The 21,164-nt window shown below is 46.2% G+C and overlaps 1 protein-coding gene across 14 annotated transcripts in view; it reads left to right on the top strand.

Annotated features, from left to right (window-relative positions):
* The window catches only part of LOC139557010 (myelin transcription factor 1-like), a 41,146-nt gene that overhangs the window by 6,914 nt on the left and 13,068 nt on the right, over positions 1-21,164 (top strand). For 8 of the 14 annotated variants that reach the window (XM_071371273.1, XM_071371275.1, XM_071371280.1 and 5 more), the window contains 12 exons: positions 7,039-7,133; positions 7,988-8,042; positions 8,165-8,195; positions 8,451-8,516; positions 8,683-8,930; positions 9,105-10,151; positions 10,253-10,372; positions 10,516-10,606; positions 10,783-10,908; positions 11,038-11,252; positions 17,531-17,739; positions 18,477-18,701. In XM_071371273.1, the coding sequence (XP_071227374.1) occupies positions 7,039-7,133; positions 7,988-8,042; positions 8,165-8,195; positions 8,451-8,516; positions 8,683-8,930; positions 9,105-10,151; positions 10,253-10,372; positions 10,516-10,606; positions 10,783-10,908; positions 11,038-11,252; positions 17,531-17,739; positions 18,477-18,701 (2,528 nt within the window). The remainder of the gene's footprint in view (positions 1-7,038; positions 7,134-7,987; positions 8,043-8,164; positions 8,196-8,450; positions 8,517-8,682; positions 8,931-9,104; positions 10,152-10,252; positions 10,373-10,515; positions 10,607-10,782; positions 10,909-11,037; positions 11,253-17,530; positions 17,740-18,476; positions 18,702-21,164) is intronic. The other 6 variants (XM_071371274.1, XM_071371285.1, XM_071371284.1 and 3 more) reach the window with 3 other exon arrangements.

The raw sequence follows: 21,164 nt of genomic DNA on the forward strand, positions 1-21,164 counted from the left end.
AAAACTATGAAATAACACATATGGAATCATGTAGTAACCAAAAAAGTTTTAAACAAATCAAAATATATTTAATTTTTGTGATTCTTCAAAGTAGCCACCCTTTGCCTTGATGACAGCTTTGCACACTCTTGGCATTCTCTCAACCAGCTTCATGAGGCAGTCACCTGGAATGCATTTCAATTAACAGGTGTGCCTTGTTGAAAGTTCATTTGAGGAATTTCTTTCCTTCTTAATGCATTTGAGCCAATCAGTTGTGTTGTGACAAGGTAGGGGTGGTATACACAAGATAGCCCTATTTGGTAAAAGACCAAGTCCATATTATGACAAGAACGAACAGCTCAAATAAGAAAAGAGAAACGACAGTCCATCATTACTTGAAGATATGAAGGTCAGTCAATCCGAAAAATTTCAAGAACTTTTAATGTTTCTTCAAGTGTAGTCACAAAAACCATCAAGCGCTACGATGAAACTGGCTCTCATGAGGACCGCCACAGGAGAGGAAGACCCAGAGTTACCTCTGCTGCAGAGGATAAGTTCATTAGATTTACCAGGCTCAGAAATTGCAGGCCAAATAAATGCTTCACAGAGTTCAAGTAACAGACACATCTCAACATCAACTGTTCAGAGGAGACTGCATGAATCAGGCCTTGCAAAGAAACCACTAATAAAGGACACCAATAATAAGAAGAGACTTGCTTGCTCCAAGAACCACAAGCAATGGACATTAGATCAGTGGAAATCTGTCCGCACGTGTGGTTCCCACCATGAAGCATGGAAGAGAATGTGTGATGGTGTGGGGGTGCTTTGCTGGTGACACTGTCAGTGATTTATTTATTATTCAAGGCACACTTAACCAGCATGGCTATCACAGCATTCTGCAGTGATTCACCATCCCATCTAGTTTGCGCTTAGTGGGACTATCATTTGTTTTTCAACAGGACAAGGACCAAAAACACACCTCCAGGCTGTGTAAGGACTATTTGACCAAGAAGGGGAGTGATGGAGTGCTGCATCAGATGACCTGGCCTCCACAATCACCTGACCTCAACCAAATTGAGATGGTTTGGGATGAGTTGGACCGCAGAGTGAAGGAAAAGCAGCCAACAAGTGCTCAGCATATGTGGGAACTCCTTCAAGACTGGTGGGAAAAAGCATTCCAGGTGAAGCTGGTTGAGAGAATGTCAAGAGTGTGCAAAGATGTCATCAAGGCAAAGAGTGGCTACTTTGAGGAATCTCAATTTTTTGTTTAATAACTTTTTGGTTACCACATGATTCCATGTGTTATTTCATAGTTTTGATGTCTTCCTATTATTCTACAATGTAAAATAAAGAAAATCCCTTGAATGAGTAGGTGTGTCCAAACTTTTGACTGGTTTTTGTACATTGTTCACAGGTGTAACGCTGTGTCATCGTAGAATTAGAATATCGTTCTATAGCCTAGTGGGTGCAATAACAATAATAATAATTTAATAAGAGTCATGGTTATTTATCTGTGACAATACAGAGGCGGATGCAAGATGCAAGCAACGATGGTTTAATGAATACAGTTTACAGCAGCAACAGGACAGACAGACTGTACTCAGACGGAATCCGACCCAGGGACTAGGGCGCATCTTCCGATGATAGCGTGCTGAGAAATCCAGAGGAGTGTGTCCGGATGGGTAGGAAGGAGCACAGAAGATAATCCACACAAGGGCGGCGAGAGAATGAGCACGGACACACGACACAACCTCAGGGAAGTAACAACGATCTGACAACAAGAAACACTGGTTACAGAACATATAAAGGGAAGATAAGTGATTCCAGCTGGCGCAGACAATCAGGCCGAGATTGGGAACCACGCCCACACAAACACGGGAGAGAGAGAGAGAGAGAGAGAGAGAGAGAGAGAGAGAAAAAGAGAAAGAGAGAGAGAGGCAGTGGATTCATGAACCGTGACAATACCCCCCCCCCCTAGGAACGCCTCTTGGCGTTCCCAGGCGAATTTACCTGTCGATTGAAATCATCGATAAGGGAGTGATCCAGAATGTCCCTAGCAGGTACCCAACTTCTCTCCTCCGGACCGTAACCCTCCCAGTCCACCAGGTACTGGAATCCGCGTCCCCTCCTTCTAGAGTCCAAAATACGATTGACAGAAAAGGTGGGTTCCCCATCAACAACTCGTGGCGGCGGGGGAACCGGGACCGGCGGGTTAATGCGTGCCTGAAACACAGGTTTTATTTTAGACACATGAAAGGTAGGATGAATTCTCCTATACGCCGGAGGAAGCTTGAGCCGGACCGCCACCGGACTAATGATCCTGGTGACTTTGAACGGGCCGATAAATTTGGGGGCAAGCTTGTTCGAAACGGATCGGAGTGGAATGTTCTTAGTAGAAAGCCACACTCTTTGGCCAACGACGTATACCGGAGGCTTCGACCGGCGGCGATCGGCCTTAGCCTTGGTGCGCGCCCCCACCCGGAGAAGAGTCTCACGGGCTCTGCTCCATGCGTGACGGCACCTCTGGATGAAAGCGTGAGCGGAGGGAACAGTGACCTCGGACTCCGTACTGGGAAAGATAGGTGGCTGGTAACCTAAACTACACTCAAACGGAGAGAGACCCGTGGCTGCCACTGGCAACGAATTGTGAGCGTACTCAACCATAGAGAGTTGTTGACTCCAGGAAGAGGGATTCTTAGAAACCAAACATCGCAACACTCTCTCCAAATCTTGGTTGGCCCTCTCCGTTTGACCGTTGCTCTGGGGATGAAACCCTGAAGACAGACTGACACTCGCTCCCAGTAACCTACAAAACTCTTGCCAAAACTTGGACACAAATTGGGGCCCCCTGTCAGAAACTACGTCCATCGGCAGGCCATGTAAGCGAAAGACGTGATCCACGACAGTTACCGCTGTCTCCTTGGCAGATGGTAATTTAGGCAAGGGAATAAAATGAGCCGCCTTCGAGAACCGGTCCACCACGGTCAAAACAACCGTCTTGCCCTGGGAGGGCGGGAGGGCGGTAACAAAATCTAGCGCGATGTGGGACCAGGGTCTCGAAGGGACCGACAGCGGTTGGAGTAACCCATCTGGGGGTCGATTAGAAGTCTTCCCAGTGGCACAAACCGAGCAAGCCAAGACAAAACTGTGAATGTCACGAGCCATCAGTGGCCACCAAAAGCGTTGCTTAACCAAAAAGCTAGTGCGGCTGACTCCTGGATGACACGCTACGTTGGAGCAATGCCCCCACCGAATAACATCGGACCGACACCCCTCCGGCACAAACAACCGATTAGGCGGGCAACCGGGCGGAGGCTTTACCCCTTCTAAGGCCGTTTTGACCCTCGATTCAACCTCCCATGTGAGTGTGGAGACCACTAGGGTCCCGGGTAGGATGCACTCGGGAGTGGATGGGCGTTCGGAATGGTCAAAAATGCGAGAAAGGGAATCGGGTTTGACATTCTTGGAACCCGGGCGATACGAGAGAGAGAAGTCAAAACGTCCGAAAAAGAGTGCCCACCGCGCCTGCCTGGAGTTGAGTCGCTTGGCGGTTCTGATATATTCCAAATTTTTGTGATCGGTCCAAACTATAAAAGGTACCCCCGAACCCTCTAACCAATGGCGCCACTCCTCCAGTGCTAACTTCACTGCCAACAACTCTCTGTTGCCAATGTCGTAGTTGCGTTCCGCAGGTGATAACCGATGGGACAGGAACGCGCAAGGGTGCATCTTGTCGTCAGAAGAGGAACGTTGGGAAAGTACCGCACCTACCCCCACCTCTGAAGCGTCCACCTCCACCACGAACTGACGCGAGGGATCGGGAGCTATAAGGATGGGGGCCGAAACAAAGCGGCTCTTGAGTTTGGCGAATGCAGCCTCGGCTGTATCGGACCACCTGAACGTCACTCTGGGGGAGGTTAAGGCGGTAAGAGAAGCGACTATCTGGCTAAAGTTGCGAACGAAACGCCGGTAGAAATTGGCGAATCCCAGAAACCTCTGTAGGGCCTTACGGGAATCTGGGCTTGGCCAATCCACCACAGCCTTAACCTTGTCAGGATCCATGCGAATACCTTCAGTCGAGACGATGTAACCTAGGAATGGAACGGATTGTGCATGAAAAATGCATTTCTCCGCCTTGACAAAAAGTCCATTCTCCAACAACCTCTGAAGCACTCGTCTGACGTGCTGAACGTGTTCCTGGAGAGAAGAAGAAAAAATCAGTATGTCATCCAGGTAAACATATATGAACTGATCAATCATATCTCTCAGCACGTCATTGACGAGTGCCTGGAAAACCGCTGGGGAGTTGGATAGCCCAAAAGGCATGACCAAATATTCGAAGTGCCCTCTGGGGGTGTTAAACGCGGTCTTCCATTCGTCCCCCCTCCTTATGCGAACCAAATGATATGCATTACGTAAATCCAACTTAGTGAACACGGATGCTCCCTGTACCCTTTCAAAGGCTGAGGACATCAACGGTAAGGGATAGGTATTCTTCACTGTGATGTTATTCAACCCACGGTAATCAATGCAAGGACGCAGAGATCCGTCCTTCTTCCCCACAAAGAAGAACCCCGCCCCCGCTGGAGAAGAGGAAGGACGAATGAATCCAGATGCCAGAGAATCAGAGATGTATCTCTCCATAGCCTCCCTCTCAGGAACAGAGAGTGAATATAACTTGCCTTTAGGCGGAGACTCACCTGGCAATAATTCTATTGCACAGTCATAGGGACGATGCGGAGGAAGAGAAGCAACACGGGACTTACTGAACACCTCCTTCAGGTCGAGGTATTCAACGGGCACGTTAGACAAATCCACTGCCTCCTCTAGAAACACAGAATCAGACACAGATGAACAAGCAGACACTAAACAGGACTCAAGACACTTGTTACTCCACATGGATATAGAGTTATGACCCCAGTCAACTCTGGGGTTGTGTTGGGTGAGCCAAGGGTGGCCGAGAACTAATGGTGCAAGGGGTGAGTCCATGAGTAGAAATGATAGTGTCTCAGTGTGATTGCCAGAAGTGATGAGTGTGATAGGTTCAGTGGTGTGAGAAATGTTGGGGAGTTCTTGACCATTGAGAGCGTTGACGGATATCTTGTGCGTGAGTGAGGTGATAGGAATCTGGAGTTTGTGAGCGAGCTTGAAGTCCATGAAATTACCCTCTGCTCCTGAGTCCAGTAAGGCTTGGGTGTCGTGCGTGTGGGTGGCCCATCTTAGTCTTACCGGGAGGAGAGTAGATGATGAGGTCTTCTCTGTGGTGACACCACCCGATAGTAGCCTCATACTTACTACCGGGCCTGATCTTTTACCGGGCAGGAGTGGATAAAGTGGCCCGCTCTACCACAGTAGAGACAGAGTCCTTGGGATCTCCGCCTCTCCCTCTCTTCCCGGGAGAGGCGAGCTCTCCCCAGCTGCATGGGTTCGTAAGCGGAGGCTGAACTGGCCGTGTTCCCGCCGCTGGCATGCCAGCCCTCCGTGTCGTTATACGGTCTGTTAGGGCATGCTCGGCGGCCAATACGACTCAGACGAGCGTCGACCCTCAAGGCTAGTTCCACTAGTCCATTTAAACTCCTGGGAAGGTCCAGAACATAAATCTCCTTCTGGATCCGGTCCTCCAGCCCATGCAGGAACATGTCCCACTGCGCCTCCTCGTTCCACTGACACTCTGCGGCCAGAGTGCGGAATTGGATGGAGTATTCCGATACTGAACGGTCTCCTTGGCGAAGGTCAGCGAGTAGTCTGGCCGCCTCCCTACCCGCCACGGCCCGATCGAAGACCCTTCTCATCTCCTCGGAGAGTGTCTGGAAAGAGGTGCAGCATGGGTCCTGGTTCGCCCACACCGCCGTTCCCCAAAGAGCCGCTTTGCCTGATAGCAGTGTGAGTACGAATGCTACCTTAGACTGTTCACGGTTGAAGGTCCGTGGCTGCAACGAGAAATGCATGGAACATCTCGTAAGAAAAGCTCTGCAATAGTCAGGATCACCTGAATAACCCTCTGGTGTCGGTAGCCGTGGCTCTAGCTGGGAATCCGGCTCTGGCGGGGCGGGTTGAACTGCCGGTGTAGGTGGCGCAGCGAGACCCCTCAGATGTTGTAATTGTTGGGTCAGCTGGGATACCTGGGTCGCAAGGGCTTGTACTGCCCGACCTGTGCTTGAGATGTTCTCCTCTTGTTGATCCATTCTCGTGATACTGCGGGAAATGAATTCGGTCAGACTCGTTGAACTCGCTGCATCCATGGTCTGGTCAGATCGTTCTGTGACAATACAGAGGCGGATGCAAGATGCAAGCAACGATGGTTTAATGAATACAGTTTACAGCAGCAACAGGACAGACAGACTGTACTCAGACGGAATCCGACCCAGGGACTAGGGCGCATCTTCCGATGATAGCGTGCTGAGAAATCCAGAGGAGTGTGTCCGGATGGGTAGGAAGGAGCACAGAAGATAATCCACACAAGGGCGGCGAGAGAATGAGCACGGACACACGACACAACCTCAGGGAAGTAACAACGATCTGACAACAAGAAACACTGGTTACAGAACATATAAAGGGAAGATAAGTGATTCCAGCTGGCGCAGACAATCAGGCCGAGATTGGGAACCACGCCCACACAAACACGGGAGAGAGAGAGAGAGAGAGAGAGAGAGAGAGAGAGAGAGAGAGAGAGAGAAAAGGAGAAAGAGAAAGAGAGAGAGAGGCAGTGGATTCATGAACCGTGACATTTATCACCCTCTTATGAACCATCCACCTTTTTTTACCTATAGCTCTGCCCAGATTGAACATGAGATGATTTCTGGGGTGCTTTACAATTATCATTTTGTGTACATGTTTTAAAAAAAACATTTTGTACACAAATAAGTTCAACAACAAACAACACCGCCAATCAAATTTACATTATGTAATGAAATGAACTTGCCATACATGGAAAAAATATAGTACGTAACGGGTTAGGATGTCACCAGTGCAGACAGTACAGGCCTGTCTAAGTATTTATGCTTTATGCTGGTGATGTATAACCATGACTTTGTGTCCAATGTCTCTCCTCTCCAATAGAAAATGAGTTCAGAGGCCAGCTGCTGAACCAGAGGTGGACACGAGGGGACAGAATAAGCAGATTCTGTGAGACCAAGAGGAGCCTGCGAATCAAAGTGAGAAGCTGTGTGTGTTTGTGTGCGTGCCTGTGTGTGCCTGTGTCTGTGTGAGAAAGAGCGAGAGAGAAATAGAGAGTTAATGCTTCGTGATACCGATGAGTAGTGTCAGAAACAGTGACCCTCCCATTTCACACAAATCTATCTCACTCTGCTCCTCTCTCCCGCTCTCTTCCTTCCCTCCCTAAACGGAAGGAGATCATACATTTTTCCGTTTAAAAGCTTTTATTAGAGTTGATAAGGACTCTGCTTTTGTAACCAGATCTTGCTCCATTGAGGATGAGGGGAGGTTCCACCTCAATTTGAAATCAGTATGAATGTTATGTGTATGTGTTTGGATATGGGTGTATCTGTGCTTTAAAATACTTGTATGTGGGAAGAGGAAGACAGGGGGAAAGATAAATTGATACTGCTATGGTACTTGCAATGAGGTACTGTATGGATTGATGATGTAGAATAATTGTAGAGAAGTCACTCAAAAAGTGAAGCTGTGTGTGTGTGTGTGTGTGTGTGTGTGTGTGTGTGTGTGTGTGTGTGTGTGTGTGTGTGTGTGTGTGTGTGTGTGTGTGTGTGTGTGTGTGTGTGTGTGTGTGTGTGTGTGTGTGTGTGTGTGTGTGTGTGTGTGTGTGTGTGTGTGCGCGCGCGTGCGTGTGTGTATGAGCATCAATATGTGTACCTGTGTGCCTATGTAGTATATGTGTGTTTATGTGTGTGTTTGTGTGTGTGTGTGTGTGTGTGACTGACAGAGAGAGAGAGAGAGAGAGAGAGAGAGAGAGAGAGAGAGAGAGAGAGAGAGAGAGAGAGAGAGAGAGAGAGGGGTAGTGAGTGCACTGTCATGACACTTTGTGTTTCAGATGAGTCAGGAAGCAGCAGAGACAAGAACACGGACCCGCTCAAAAGGTATTAGAGGTGAGCTGGGGCCACACACATGCACGCACAAACGCATGACACTAATTGAAACAGCTTAATTTGGAGTGCATTTAGGATAAGTGAGTGTTTTGATGTTCACTGTTTGTCTTTTTACTCCACAGTACCCAGTGAACTCGTGGGAACAGAGTTAAGGTGAGAGAGGACGATGTTTTATGCTACGGTATTAAATTCACAGACACAGTTTTCCTATTACTGTATACATGTAGCCCAGTCCTGATAAATGTAATATTGGTTTAGACCGGCCCAGTGCACTTAAACCAGAGCATGCAGATATTCAGAGCAAAGAAACTGGGCTGGTGATGAACTGGAAAGCACATACAGAGTTTGAACGTATCCATTGCGCAACATGAAGAAAACAAATGTTTGTTTCCTGTTTGTATCACTAAGTAGCTGCCCCACCCCTGGATGTGATGGTTCAGGCCATGTCAGTGGGAGATATTCACGACACAAAAGGTATGATATACTAACTATACTAACTACCACTAACTCTTAGCACTCAAATTCCTATGCTAACACAGTTTTTTTAAAAGAGCCATAACAAATTCAACGTATAGTGTAAAATATACATTTGAAGGGGAATTCAATAGTCTCTTACCATCTCCTCACCTTGCACCCACAGCGTTCTCGGATGCCCAATAGTGAAGAAGAGGAAACTTGCGGAGGCGGAAGCAGAGGCAGAAGAGAATCAGCCCGCCCCTAAGAAAAAGTCCCCGTCCCTGAAGTTGGCCATGGACGAGGGTTTCAACGCAGCAGACAGTGATGCTGGCAGTGAGGCGGAGCATGAGGAGGAGGAGGAGGAGTCAGAGGATGAGGAACAGAAAGAGAAAGAAAATAACAAAACGCCAAACCCACTGGAGTCGATGAAAGGTGAGTCAAGAGAAGACCAGGATCCAAGGAAAATATTACATTTATCATGGATTGTTATTAGCTATTACAGTGGTACATATTTATAATGATACTAAAGTAAGTAATGATGGAAAGACAAATATAGGGAACAGCTTTCTCTTTAGCAATAACCTATCAACTCTGCACTGTACACAGACAATTGCGCACAGGTGTTACCCGAAGACACAGAAAAAAAGACGTCTGTCGAGTTCGTCACCATAGCTGCACCTGAAGCAGAGGCTCTGCAGGAGGACACAGAGGCAGCCACCACAACCCAACAGCAGGCTTTCACAGAGGCAGAAGCAGAAACAGAGGCAGAGACAGCGACAGACAGACGCGAAGAGGAGGTGCAAGTAGTGGCAGAGATACAGGCCGCAGAGGAGGAGGAGGAGGAGGAGGAGGAAAATGAGGGGACAGTTGATGAATACAGAACAACAGAGAAGCCCAAAGGCAACGATGAAACAGGGAGAGCAGAGATTGAGGAGAAGCAAAAGGAGGAGGTAGGATACGAGGAAGAAGAGGAAGAAGAGGGGGTGGAGGAAGAGAAAGAGGATGAGAGGCAATGTGTGGGTCAGGAGAACTCAGATCATCAGTACTCCAGTGGTGACTACAGCAGGCATCAGGCAAAAGTGGAAGGAGATGAGGAAGAAGAAGAGGAAGAGAAGGAGGGAGAGGAGACTGAGAAGAAGGTAATGGAAGAGAAGGAGGAGGAAGAGGAGGAGGAGGTGGTCCACGTGGAGCCTGTCATCTCTCTTGCCTCTAGTACGCTTGCTCAGGGATGTGAGGATACAGAAGCGGCACCGGAGGAGGTAAAGATTGGTACCCCGTTGACAGAAGAGGAGGAAGAGGAGGAGGAAGGAGAGGAGGAAGCAGAAGCAGGGGAGGTGGAAGAAGAAGACCAAGACTCTCACAAAGCCTCACCTACCACAGTGGTCATCGAGATACGATCTGAGGAGGAGGAAGAGGAGGAGGAAGATGACTGTCTCTCACAGGGTTCAGGCGTGACAGATGACTCTGAGACCTGGGATATGACCCGGGGGAACTTGGGGCTGCTGGAGCAAGCCATCGCCCTGAAGGCCGAGCAGGTGAGAGGGCCGCACGACGACCAACAGTCTCCCGAGGACCAGCACTACCACAGCCCCGACGACAGGGCCAGCAAACCCATGGACCCAGCCGTGCGACACAGAGGACACCACAGCAAAGGTAGGACAGTTTATGGTTTATCAGGATGTCTTTTAACCCACCATAGGTTCATCTTCCAATTATTATCCTGCTCACTCAACTTCTCTCCCCTTTCCATCCAGACAAGAAAGAGGTGAAATGCCCCACCCCTGGGTGTGATGGGACGGGCCATGTGACTGGGCTGTACCCCCACCACCGCAGCCTCTCTGGGTGCCCTCACAAAGACAGGATCCCACCTGAGAGTGAGTACTTTTGTTTGTAGTACTAATAGTAATACAGTACTACCAAAGTGCTAACAGGAAACATTACTCCTTTGAACAATATGCAGACTTGTCACACATACATACATCTCTCTGTCTATGTCTCTTTGCCTCCATTTCCCTAGTCCTGGCCATGCACGAGAACGTGCTGAAGTGTCCAACTCCAGGATGCACAGGCCAAGGGCACGTCAACAGCAATCGCAACACGCACCGAAGGTATTATACTGTCCAACGATTATAACCTCACATTTACCTTTTATCCCTACACTTAAAGACTATCATTGAGTGTATGGTAAATGAGCTGTTGATAAGCTGTAGTTCTAGTCACAAAGTTAGTCAATCAAAAGTGAAACAATTGATTAATTATCACTATCTCTCTTTGTCTGTCTCAGTCTGTCCGGTTGTCCCATCGCAGCTGCAGAGAAGCTCGCCAAGGGGGGCCAAGTCACCCTCAGTCACCCCCAGCCTTCAGTCAGCGAGCCCCAAACTGGGAGCCCCCACTCAGACAGAGTTCTCAGGTGAGCCCTCTCTCCTCCTCCCTTTCTCCCCTTACTTAAATAGCTGTCCGTCTCTGATGCATTTTACTCATATTTTACCCTTTCTCTTGCACATAATGTTCTGACTCTCTCTCTCTCTCGCTCCAACAGACCAATGTGTTTTGTGAAGCAGCTGGAGATCCCTCAGTACGGCTACAGACCCAACATGGTGCCTGCTACACCCCGCGCCAACTTGGCCAAAGAGCTGGAGAAATACTCCAAGGTCTCCTTCGACTATGCAAGCTTCGACGTCCAGGTGTTTGGGAAGCCTATGCTGGTTCCAAAGATACCCGTCACCAGTCAATCCTCACCCAAAGCCATCAAATGTAAGATGATCTTGGCAGAAATAATTAAAAACTATGAGAATGCAGGGAAAGCAGGTATAATCTTTATAGCACATTAATAACAAGGTTGTTTATTATGGTAATTGAACGGTCATCAGATCTGATAACATTAAGGGGCTAAAAATGTATGGATTAGAGACAAAAGTTCTCGAGTTCTCAATCTTCAACCTTGAAGGGCCTTAAGATAAGATAAGATAGTACTTTATTAATCCCCCAGAGGAGAAATTTGATTGCACCAGCCAATACATACATTATCAATAAATATGCCATAAAAACACAACAAAAGACACACAGACATTAAAAGCAACACATCATCAATGGATATAAAAACTGAAGTGTTCATGTTAAAAGCGGCAGGGAAGCCTAGTGGTTAGAGTGTTGGACTAGTAACCGAAAGGTTGCAAGTTCGAATCCCCGAGCTGACAAGGTACAAATCTTTTGTTCTGCCCCTGAACAAGGCAGTTAACCCACTGTTTCTAGGCCGTCATTGAAAATAAGAATTTGTTCTTAACTGACTTGCGTAGTTAAATAAAGAAAAAATAAATAAATAAAAAGCCTCATAGCATATGGTAAAAAGGATCCGTGGAAACGCTCTGTTTTAGGAAAAAAATATCTGTCTGCCATCTCACTGCGATGCTCCAGCCAGGTACTGTAGCTAGTGTTGGCCTCTATACTCCTGAGCTTCTTGAGGTTCCGCTTATCTAGGGTGGGCTCTAGATTGTTTTTAAAAACAATAGAGGTGTTCTCTTTCCACTGTAGCTTATCGTCAATCACCACCCCCAGGTATTTGTACAAGCCCACCCTTTCCACAGTGACCCCATTGGTGACCACAGCAGACGCACTCTCCTTCCTCCTGAAGTCTATCACCAGCTCATTGGTTTTAGACCCATTCAGCTCCAGGTGGTTTCAGCTGCACCATGCCACAAATTAAGATATTTCCTCCCTGTATAGGGAATCATCATCCTTTGTAATGCAGCCTACAATGGCTGAATCGTCTGAAAACATTTGTAGGTGACAGGAGGCTTGGGCGTGCCAGCCGTCTGCTGTGTAGAGGGTGAAGAGGAATGGTGACAAAACCGTCCCTTGTGGGGCATCTGTGTTAGTGATGATGTTGTCTGAGACCGAGTGGTTCTGTAGTCTGACCCACTGCGGCCTGTCAGTGAGGTAGTCCATGACCCAGGTGATGGTGGAAGGATGTAACTGCATGACCTGGAGTTGGCGGGCTAGAAGATGGGACTGGATGTTGTTGCACAGTCCTTGAGCACCCGGAGTCTGAATCCATAGGTCCTGCCACCTTCCTGGCATTGGTCAGTTTGAACTGTTTCCTTACAAACAGTCAGAGTAATAGCAGGACTGGTCCCAGACTGTTGTAACCTCTCCATAGACCCCCTACCAAGGACTGTGGGCTCTCGTTCTGCGTGGCCGACATGAGTAAGACATTTAAGCGTGTTAATCCTCGCAAGGCTGACGGCCCAGACGGCATCCCTAGCATTGTCCTCAGAGCATGTACAGACCAGCTGGCTGGAGTGTTTATGGAGACATTCAATCTCTCCCTATCCCAGTCTGCTGTCCCCACTTGCTTCAAGATGTCCACCATTGTTCCTGTACCCAAGAAAGCAAAGGTAACTGAACTAAATGACTATCGCCCCATAGCACTCACTTCTGTCATCATGAAGTGCTTTGAGAGGCTAGTTAAGGATCATATCACCTCTACCTTACCGGACAGCCTAGACCCACTTCAATTTGCTTACCACCCCAATATATCCACAGACGATGCAATCGCCATCGCACTGCACACTGCCCTATCCCATCTGGACAAGAGTAATACCTATGTAAGAATGCTGTTAATTGACTATAGGTCAGCCTTCAACACCATAGTACCCTTCAAGCTCATCATTAAGCTTGGGGACCTGGGTTTGAACTCTGCCCTGTACAACTGGGTCCTGGACTTCCTGACGGGCCGCCTCCAGGTGGTGAAGTTAGGAAACAACACCTCCACTTCACTTATCCTCAACACACGGGCCCCCACAAGGATGCGTGCTCAGCCCCCTCCTGTACTCTCTGTTCACCCATGACTGCGTGGCCACACACTCCAACTCAATCATCAAGTTTGCAGACGACACAACCATTGTAGGCCTGATTACCAACAATGACGAGGGAGGAGGTGAGGGCCCTGGCGGAGTGGTGCCAGGAAAATAACCTCTCCCTCAACGTCAACAAAACAAAGGAGCTGATTGTGGACTTCAGGAAAAAGCAGAGGGAGCACGCCCCTATCCACATTGACGGGACCACAGTGGAGAAGGTGGAAAGCTTCAAGTTCCTCGGCATACAAAACACTGACAATCTGAAATGGTCCCCCCACAGAGACAGTGTGGTGAAGAAGGCACAATAGCACCTCTTCAACCTCAGGAGGCGGAAGAAATTTGGCTTGGCCCCTAAGACCATCACAAACTTTTACAGATGTACAATTAAGAGCATCCTGTTGGGCTGTATCACCGCCTGGTACGGCAACTGCACTGCCCGCAACCGCAGGGCTCTCCAGAAGGTGGTGCGGTCTGCCCAACACATCACCGGGGGCACACTGCCTGCCCTACAGGACACCTACAGCACCGGATGTCACATGAAGGCCAAAAAGATCATCAAGGACATCAACCACCTGAGCCACAGCCTGTTCACCCCGCTATCATCCAGAAGCCAAGGTCAGTACAGGTGCATCAAAGCTGGGACCAAGAGAATGAAAAACAGCTTCTATATCAAGGCCATCAGACTGTTAAATAGCCATCACTAGCCGGCTACCACCCAGTTACTCAACCCTGCACCTTAGAGGCTGCTGCCCTATATACATATACATGGAATCACTGGTCACTTTAATAATATAACACTAGTCATTTTAATAATGTTTACATACTGCTTTATTAATTTCATATGTATATTCTGTATTCTATTCTACTGTGTTTTTGTCACGTTCCTGACCTGTTTTATGTTAGTTTTTGTATGTGTTAGTTGGTCAGGACGTGAGTTTGGGTGGACAGTCTATGTTTTCTGTTTCTATGTTGGTTTGGGTACCTAATATGGTTCTCAATTAGAGGCAGGTGGTTTTCATCTCCTCTGATTGAGAATCATATTAAGGTAGGTGTTGTCACACTGTTTGTTGTGGGTGGTTGTCTCCTGTGTCTGTGTCGATGTTGCACCATACGGGACTGTATCGTTCGTTCGTTTTGTTTGTAGTCAGTACTTGTTCGTTCGTTCTTCGTTACATGTAAGTTCTTACGTCCAGGTCTGTCTACGTCGTTTGTTGTTTTGTAATTATTCAAGTGTTCGTCGTATTTTCTGTTTTGTTTAATAAATATCATGTCAAATCGCAAAGCTGCATTTTGGTTCAATCCCTGCTCCTCCTCTTCGGATGAAGAGGAGGAGGAACACCGTTACAGTTTTAGTCAATGCCACTCCGACATTGCTCGTCCTAATATTTATATATTTCTTAATTCCATTATTTTACTTTTAGATTTGTGTGTATTGGTGTGAATTGTTAGATATTACTGCACTGTTGGAGCTAGGAACACAAGCATTTCGCTACACCCGCAATAACATCTGCTAAATATGTGATAATTATTTTTTATTATTATTTGATTTGTCGGGTCATTGTCCTGTTGAAAAGCAATGATAGTCCCACTAAGCGCGAACCAGATGGGATGGCGTATCGCTGCAGAATACTGTGGTAGCCGTGCTGGTTAAGTATGCCTTGAATTCTAAATAAATCACACAGAGAGTGTCACCAGCAAAGCACCTCCACACCATCACACCTCCTCCTCTATGCTTCATGGTGGGAACTACACATGCAGAGATCATCCGTTCACCTACTCTGCGTCTCACAAAGACACAACAGTTGGAAACAAAAATCTCAAATTTGGACTCATCAGACCAAAGGACAGATTTCCACCGGTCTAATGTCCATTGCTCATGTTTCTTGGCCCAAGCAAGTCTCTTCCTCTTATTGGTGGACTACCTCATGAAGCTTGTTGAGAGAATGCCAAGAGTCTGCAAAGCTGTCATCGAGGCAAAGGGTGGCTACTTTGAAGAATCTCAAACATAAAATATATTTAGATTTGTTTAACACTTTTTTTTGGTTACTACATGATTCCATATGTGTTATTTCATAGTTGTGTTGTCTTCACTATTATTCGACAATGTAGAAAATAGTAAAATAAAGAAAAACCCTGGAATGAGTAGGTGTGTCCAAACGTTTGACTGGTACTATATGTACATTTTCAAAAATGTCTATATACAGGTTTTCACTTTGTCATTATGAGGTATTGTGTGTAGATGGGTGACAAAAAAAAACCAATCTAATCCATTTTGAATTCAGGCTGTAAAGCAAGGTGTATGAATATTTTCGGAAAGTATTCAGACCCCTTGACTTTTTCCACATTTTGGTACATTACAGCTTTATTCTAAAATGTATTACATAGTTTTTTCCCCCCTCATCAATCTACACACAATACCCCATACCGACAAAGCAAAAACAGATTTTTAGAAATGTTTATTTTTATAGAAAATTAAAAATGGAAATATTAAGTTTACATAATCATTCAGACCCTTTACTCAGTACTTTGTTGAAGCACCTATGGCAGCGATTACAGCCTAAATTCTGCTTGAGTATGACGCAACAAGCTTTGCACACCTGTATTTGGGGAGTTTCTCCCATTCTCTGCAGATCCTCTCATGCTCTGTCAGGTTAGATGGGAAGTGTTGCTGCACAGCAGTCTCTCCAGAGATGTTCATTCGGGTTCAAGTCCGGGCTCTGGCGTGGCCACTCAAGGACATTCAGAGGCTTGTCCTGAAGCCACTCCTGCGTTGTCTTAGCTGTGTGCTTAGGGGTTGTTGTCCTGTTGGAAGGTGAACCTTCGCCCCCAGTCGGAGGTCCTGAGCGCTCTGGAGCAGGTTTTCATCAAGGATCTCTCTGTACTTTGCTCCGTTCATCTTTGCCGCGATCCTGACTAGTCTCCCAGTCCCTGCCGCTGCAAACATCCCCACAGCATGATGCTGCCACCACCATGCTTCACCGTAGGGATGTTGCCAGGTTTCCTCCAGACGTGACGCTTGGCATTCAGGCCAAAGAGTTCAATCTTGGTTTCATCAGATCAGAGAATTTTGTTTCTCATGGTCTGAGGGTCTTTAGGTGCCTTTTGGCAAAGGCAGTGGCTTCCGTCTGGCCACTCTACCATAAAGGCCTGATTGGTGGAGGGCTGCAGAGATAGTTGTCCTACTGGAAGGTTCTCCCATCTCCACAGAGGAACTCTAGAGCTCTGTCAGAGTGACCATTGGGTTCTTGGTCACCTCCCTGAACAAGGCCCTTCTCCCCTGATTGCTCAGCTCTAGGAAGAGTCTTGCTGGTTCCAAACTTCTTCCATTTAAGAATGATGGAGGCCACTGTGTTCTTGGGGACCTTCAATGCTGCAGACATTTTTTGGTACCCTTCCCCAGATCTGTTCCTCGACACAATCCTGTCACGGAGCTCTACGGACAAATTCTTCAACCCCATGGCTTGGTTTTTGCTCTGACATGCACTGTCAACTGTGGGTCCTTATATAGACATGTATATGCCTTTCCAAATCATGTCCAATCAATTGAATTTACCACAGCTGGACTCCAATCAAGTTGTAGAAACATCTCAAGGATGATCAATGGAAACCAATGGAAACAGGATGCACCTGAGTCTCATAGCAAAGGGTCTCAATACTTATGTAAATAAGGTATTTCTGTTATTTAAAAAAAAAAAAAAATTAGCAAAAAAAAATTAAAACCTGTTTTTGCTTTGTCATGGGGTATTATGTGTAGATTGCTGAGGAAAAAAATGTTCTAATCAATTTTAGAATAAGGCTGTAATTTAACAAAATGTGGAAAAATTCAAGGGGTCTGAATACTTTCCGAAGGCACTGTATATACAGAATTGTTTTCCACCAAGTCCAACAACCAGGGGATTAGATATTATGCAAGTAATGTTATTTGATAGAGACTCCAATTCTATCTGCTAATTTCATAGGTGATCTATCCCCTATATAAAAAAAGATGATCTTGGCATTTGTTGAATTTCTGTTGGAAACCATTCCTTAACTACCAAAATATAACTTTCATTTGTTACGTCAGTGCTCATGAGAGAAATTGGTTGGTTATAGGGAGAACTGTAATGGTAGCTTGGTGCATGTTCAACTGGGAGGATGAATTCTCATTTGGACTCCCACCCTCTCTCTCCTCCACAGCTAAACCATTCCCTAAGGCCTCGTCCCCGAGCCATAGCTTGTCAGGAGGATATGCAAAGAGCAGCTCCTCCTCATCCTCCAGCGGCTACGATTACTCCCATGATGCTGAGGCTGCTCACATGGCTGCCACTGCCATCCTGAACCTGTCCACGCGCTGCTGGGAAAGGCCAGAGAACCTTAGCACCAAACAGCAGGACGCAGCTGGCAAGGTAGGCCTCTTTGCTACCCAGCCATCCTATCCTTTTGGTGTTGGTAGTTGACTTTACAAAGTCTTTCCCTCTTGAAAATATTTATTAGACACACTGCATTACTTGACCATGCACTTTCTGGCGAATCAACCTGATCTTGAGTACTTCTAACTTTTGTCATCAATGTACATAAATATACAGGTGTAGGATCTAAATTTGACCTATATTGTCACAGCAGAATTATCCTGCAGCAACAGGATTTGAACGTTTAGTCCATAATGTTGCTTGATCTGTGGTTAGGCTCTTAGCTGGCCAAAAGTAGGCTACATGAAAAGTTCAATACTGTTAATATAACCATGTATTAGTGTTTCTTTTGTGTGAATTTATGTAAATCAGAAGCTCATCTGCAGGAATTTTACTGAGCTTCTGCGAGAAGCCCAGAAAAAGTCTCATTAACAAAATAGTGATCAGATTAGGATCCTACATCTGTACACACTAGAGGAGGTTGGTGGTACCTTAATTGGGGAGGATAGGCTCATGGTAATGGCTGGGGTGGAATCAGTGGAATGGTATCAAATGCATCAAACACATGGATTCCATGTGTTTGATCATGGATATCATGGATTCCATGTGTTTGATGCCATTCCATTTACTCCAGTCCAGACATTATTATGAGCGGTCCTCCCCTCAGCAGTCTCCACTGGTACACACACACACGCACACTCACACACATGCTAACATAGTCCTTGTACCTTCAGGAAATTGATATTGAAGTGGATGAGAATGGGACACTGGACCTGAGCATGAAGAAGCCCATCAAGAGGGAAGGGATGCAATCACCAGACCCATCTTTATCCTCCTCCTCTTCCTCGCAGCACCCGGGAGGTGTTCCCTTGTCCCAGGCCCACCTGCAGGAGGAGTGGGAAGGGCCTCTGGACTTCACCAAGCCCAACTGTCCCAAAGAGGAGGAGGAGCAAGATGAGGTAACCGCATAACGCCAAGTCTGCAAATAACACCAAACCATTGGAATTATAATAATGTTATAGTCTTGAGAGAGGTTACCCACTGGGCACAAACTGGTTAAATCAACGTTGTTTCAACGTAATCTGTCAACGTATTGTGATGTGGAAAATACATTGGATTTGAAAAAAGCTATCAACCTTTTTTTTTTACCCTTATTTTACAAGGTAAGTTGACTGAGAACACGTTCACATTTACAGCAACGACCTGGGGAATAGTTACAGGGGAGAGGAAGGTGGATGAATGAGTCATTTGGAAGCTGGGGATGATTAGACGGCCATGATGGTATGAGGGCCAGATTGGGAATTTAGCCAGTACACCGGGGTTAACACCCCTACTCTTACGATAAGTACCGTGGGATCTTTTGTGAACACAGAGAGGACACGCGTTTAACTTCCCATCCAAAAGACAGCACCCTACACAGGGCAATGTCCCCAATCACTGCCCTGGGGGAAAGGGATATTTTATTTAGACCAGAAGAAAGAGTACCTCCTACTGGCCCTCCAACACCACTTCCAGCAGCATCTGGTCTCCCATCCAGGGACTGACCAGGACCAACCCTGCTTAGCTTCAGAGGAAAGCCAGCATCAGGATGCAGGGTGGTATGCTGCTTTTGAGGAAAACATTTTAAACCACAGGATTATGTCATCATGGTAACCAATTTTCAACATAGACAAACCTTGTATTAAATATGTTGAAGTTGTACCTTTGAAAGAACGTCAGATCTTCAAGGTAATATGCACTATAAGAAAAACCTATAGGCTGGGCAGCACCTCCTGCTGGAGAGTTGATCCATCTACAGCCATCCTTTCAGTCTCCCATCCAGGATTTTAACAAAGCCCAACCCTGCTTAGCTTAGATTTTGTCACCGACTAGTACCAATGTGCTATCATGAGAATAATTGTTGCTATTGTGTTGTGCTATCGTGAGAATGATTATCGAAGTCATTCCATAGGGTAGGTTCAACAGCAAATAAAGTGTAACCATACTTTATCAATCATACATCATCAATGATGCTATTTAGGCCTGTATAGTATTTGTGAAGTAATCAACAACTACATATAGGCCTAGAGTTTGGTTAATTTCAAATGGAATCTACAAGTTGATAATAAATATGTTGTATTCACGTCTCCTTCTCAACCAAAAACAAAAGTTAAAGAATTTGATTGAATCAAATCAAACTGCATTTAAAGTTTGATTTGTTTTAGTCCTATTCTTTAACTTAGATTTCTGGTTGAAATGGAGACCTGAATCCAACATGTAAATTATTAATATATAGACAAACTGGAATTAAGCCAGACTCAGTGGCACAGATGGATTCGGAAAATATTCAGACCTTTTCCACCTTTTGTTACTTTACAGCCTTATTTTAAAATGTATTAAATCTTTTTTCCCTCATCAATCTACACACAATAACCATAATGACAAAGCAAAAACAGGTAAAAAAAATAATTTGTGCAATTGTTTTTTATTTTTATGAAATATCACATTTACATAAGTAATCCAAATCAAAACCAAATTTTATTTGACACATGCGCCAAATACAAATACAACCTTACAGTGAAATGCTTACTTACAAGCCCTGAACCAACAATGCAGTTTTAAGAAAAATACCTAAAGAAAAATAAGAAATAAAAGTAACAAATAATTAAAGAGCATCAGACCCTTTACTCAGTACTGTGTTGAAGCACCTTTGGCAGCGATTACAACCTTGAGTCTTCTTGGGAATGACGCTACAAGCTTTGCACCCCTGTATTTGGGGAGTTTCTTCCATTCTTCTCTGCTGATCCTTTCAAGCTCTGTCAGGTTGGATGGGGAGCGTCGCTGCACTGCTATTTTCAGGTCTCTCTAGAGATGTTCGATCGGGTTCAAGTCCGGGCTCTGGCTGGGCCACTCAAGGACATTCAGAGACTTGTCCCGAAGCCACTCCTGCGTAGTCTTGGCTGTATGCTTAGGGTCGTTGTCCTGTTGGAAGGTGAACCGTCGCCCCAGTCTGAGGTCCTGACGCTCTGGAGCTGATTTTCATTAAGGATCTCTCTGTACTTTGCTCCATTCATCTTTCCCTTGATCCTGACTAGTCTCCCAGTCCCTGCCGCTGAAAAACATCCCCACAGCATGATGCTGCCTCCACCATGCTTCACTGTAGGGATGATTCCAGGTTTCCTCCAGGCGTGACGTTTGGCATTCAGGCCAATCTTGGTTTCATCAGATCAGAGAATCTTGTTTCTCATGGTCTGAGAGTCCTTTAGGTGCCTTTTGGCAAACTCCAAGCGGGCTATCCTATGCTTTTTACTGAGGAGTGGCTTCCGTCTGGTCACTCTACCATAAAGGCCTGATTGGTGGTGGTTTTCCACCACCAATCAGAGATGGTTGTCCTGGAAGGTTCTCACATCTTCACAGAGGAACTCTGGAGCTCTGTCAGAGTG

This window comes from Salvelinus alpinus, chromosome 28 (assembly GCF_045679555.1).
Source record: "Salvelinus alpinus chromosome 28, SLU_Salpinus.1, whole genome shotgun sequence".
NCBI lineage: Eukaryota > Metazoa > Chordata > Actinopteri > Salmoniformes > Salmonidae > Salvelinus > Salvelinus alpinus.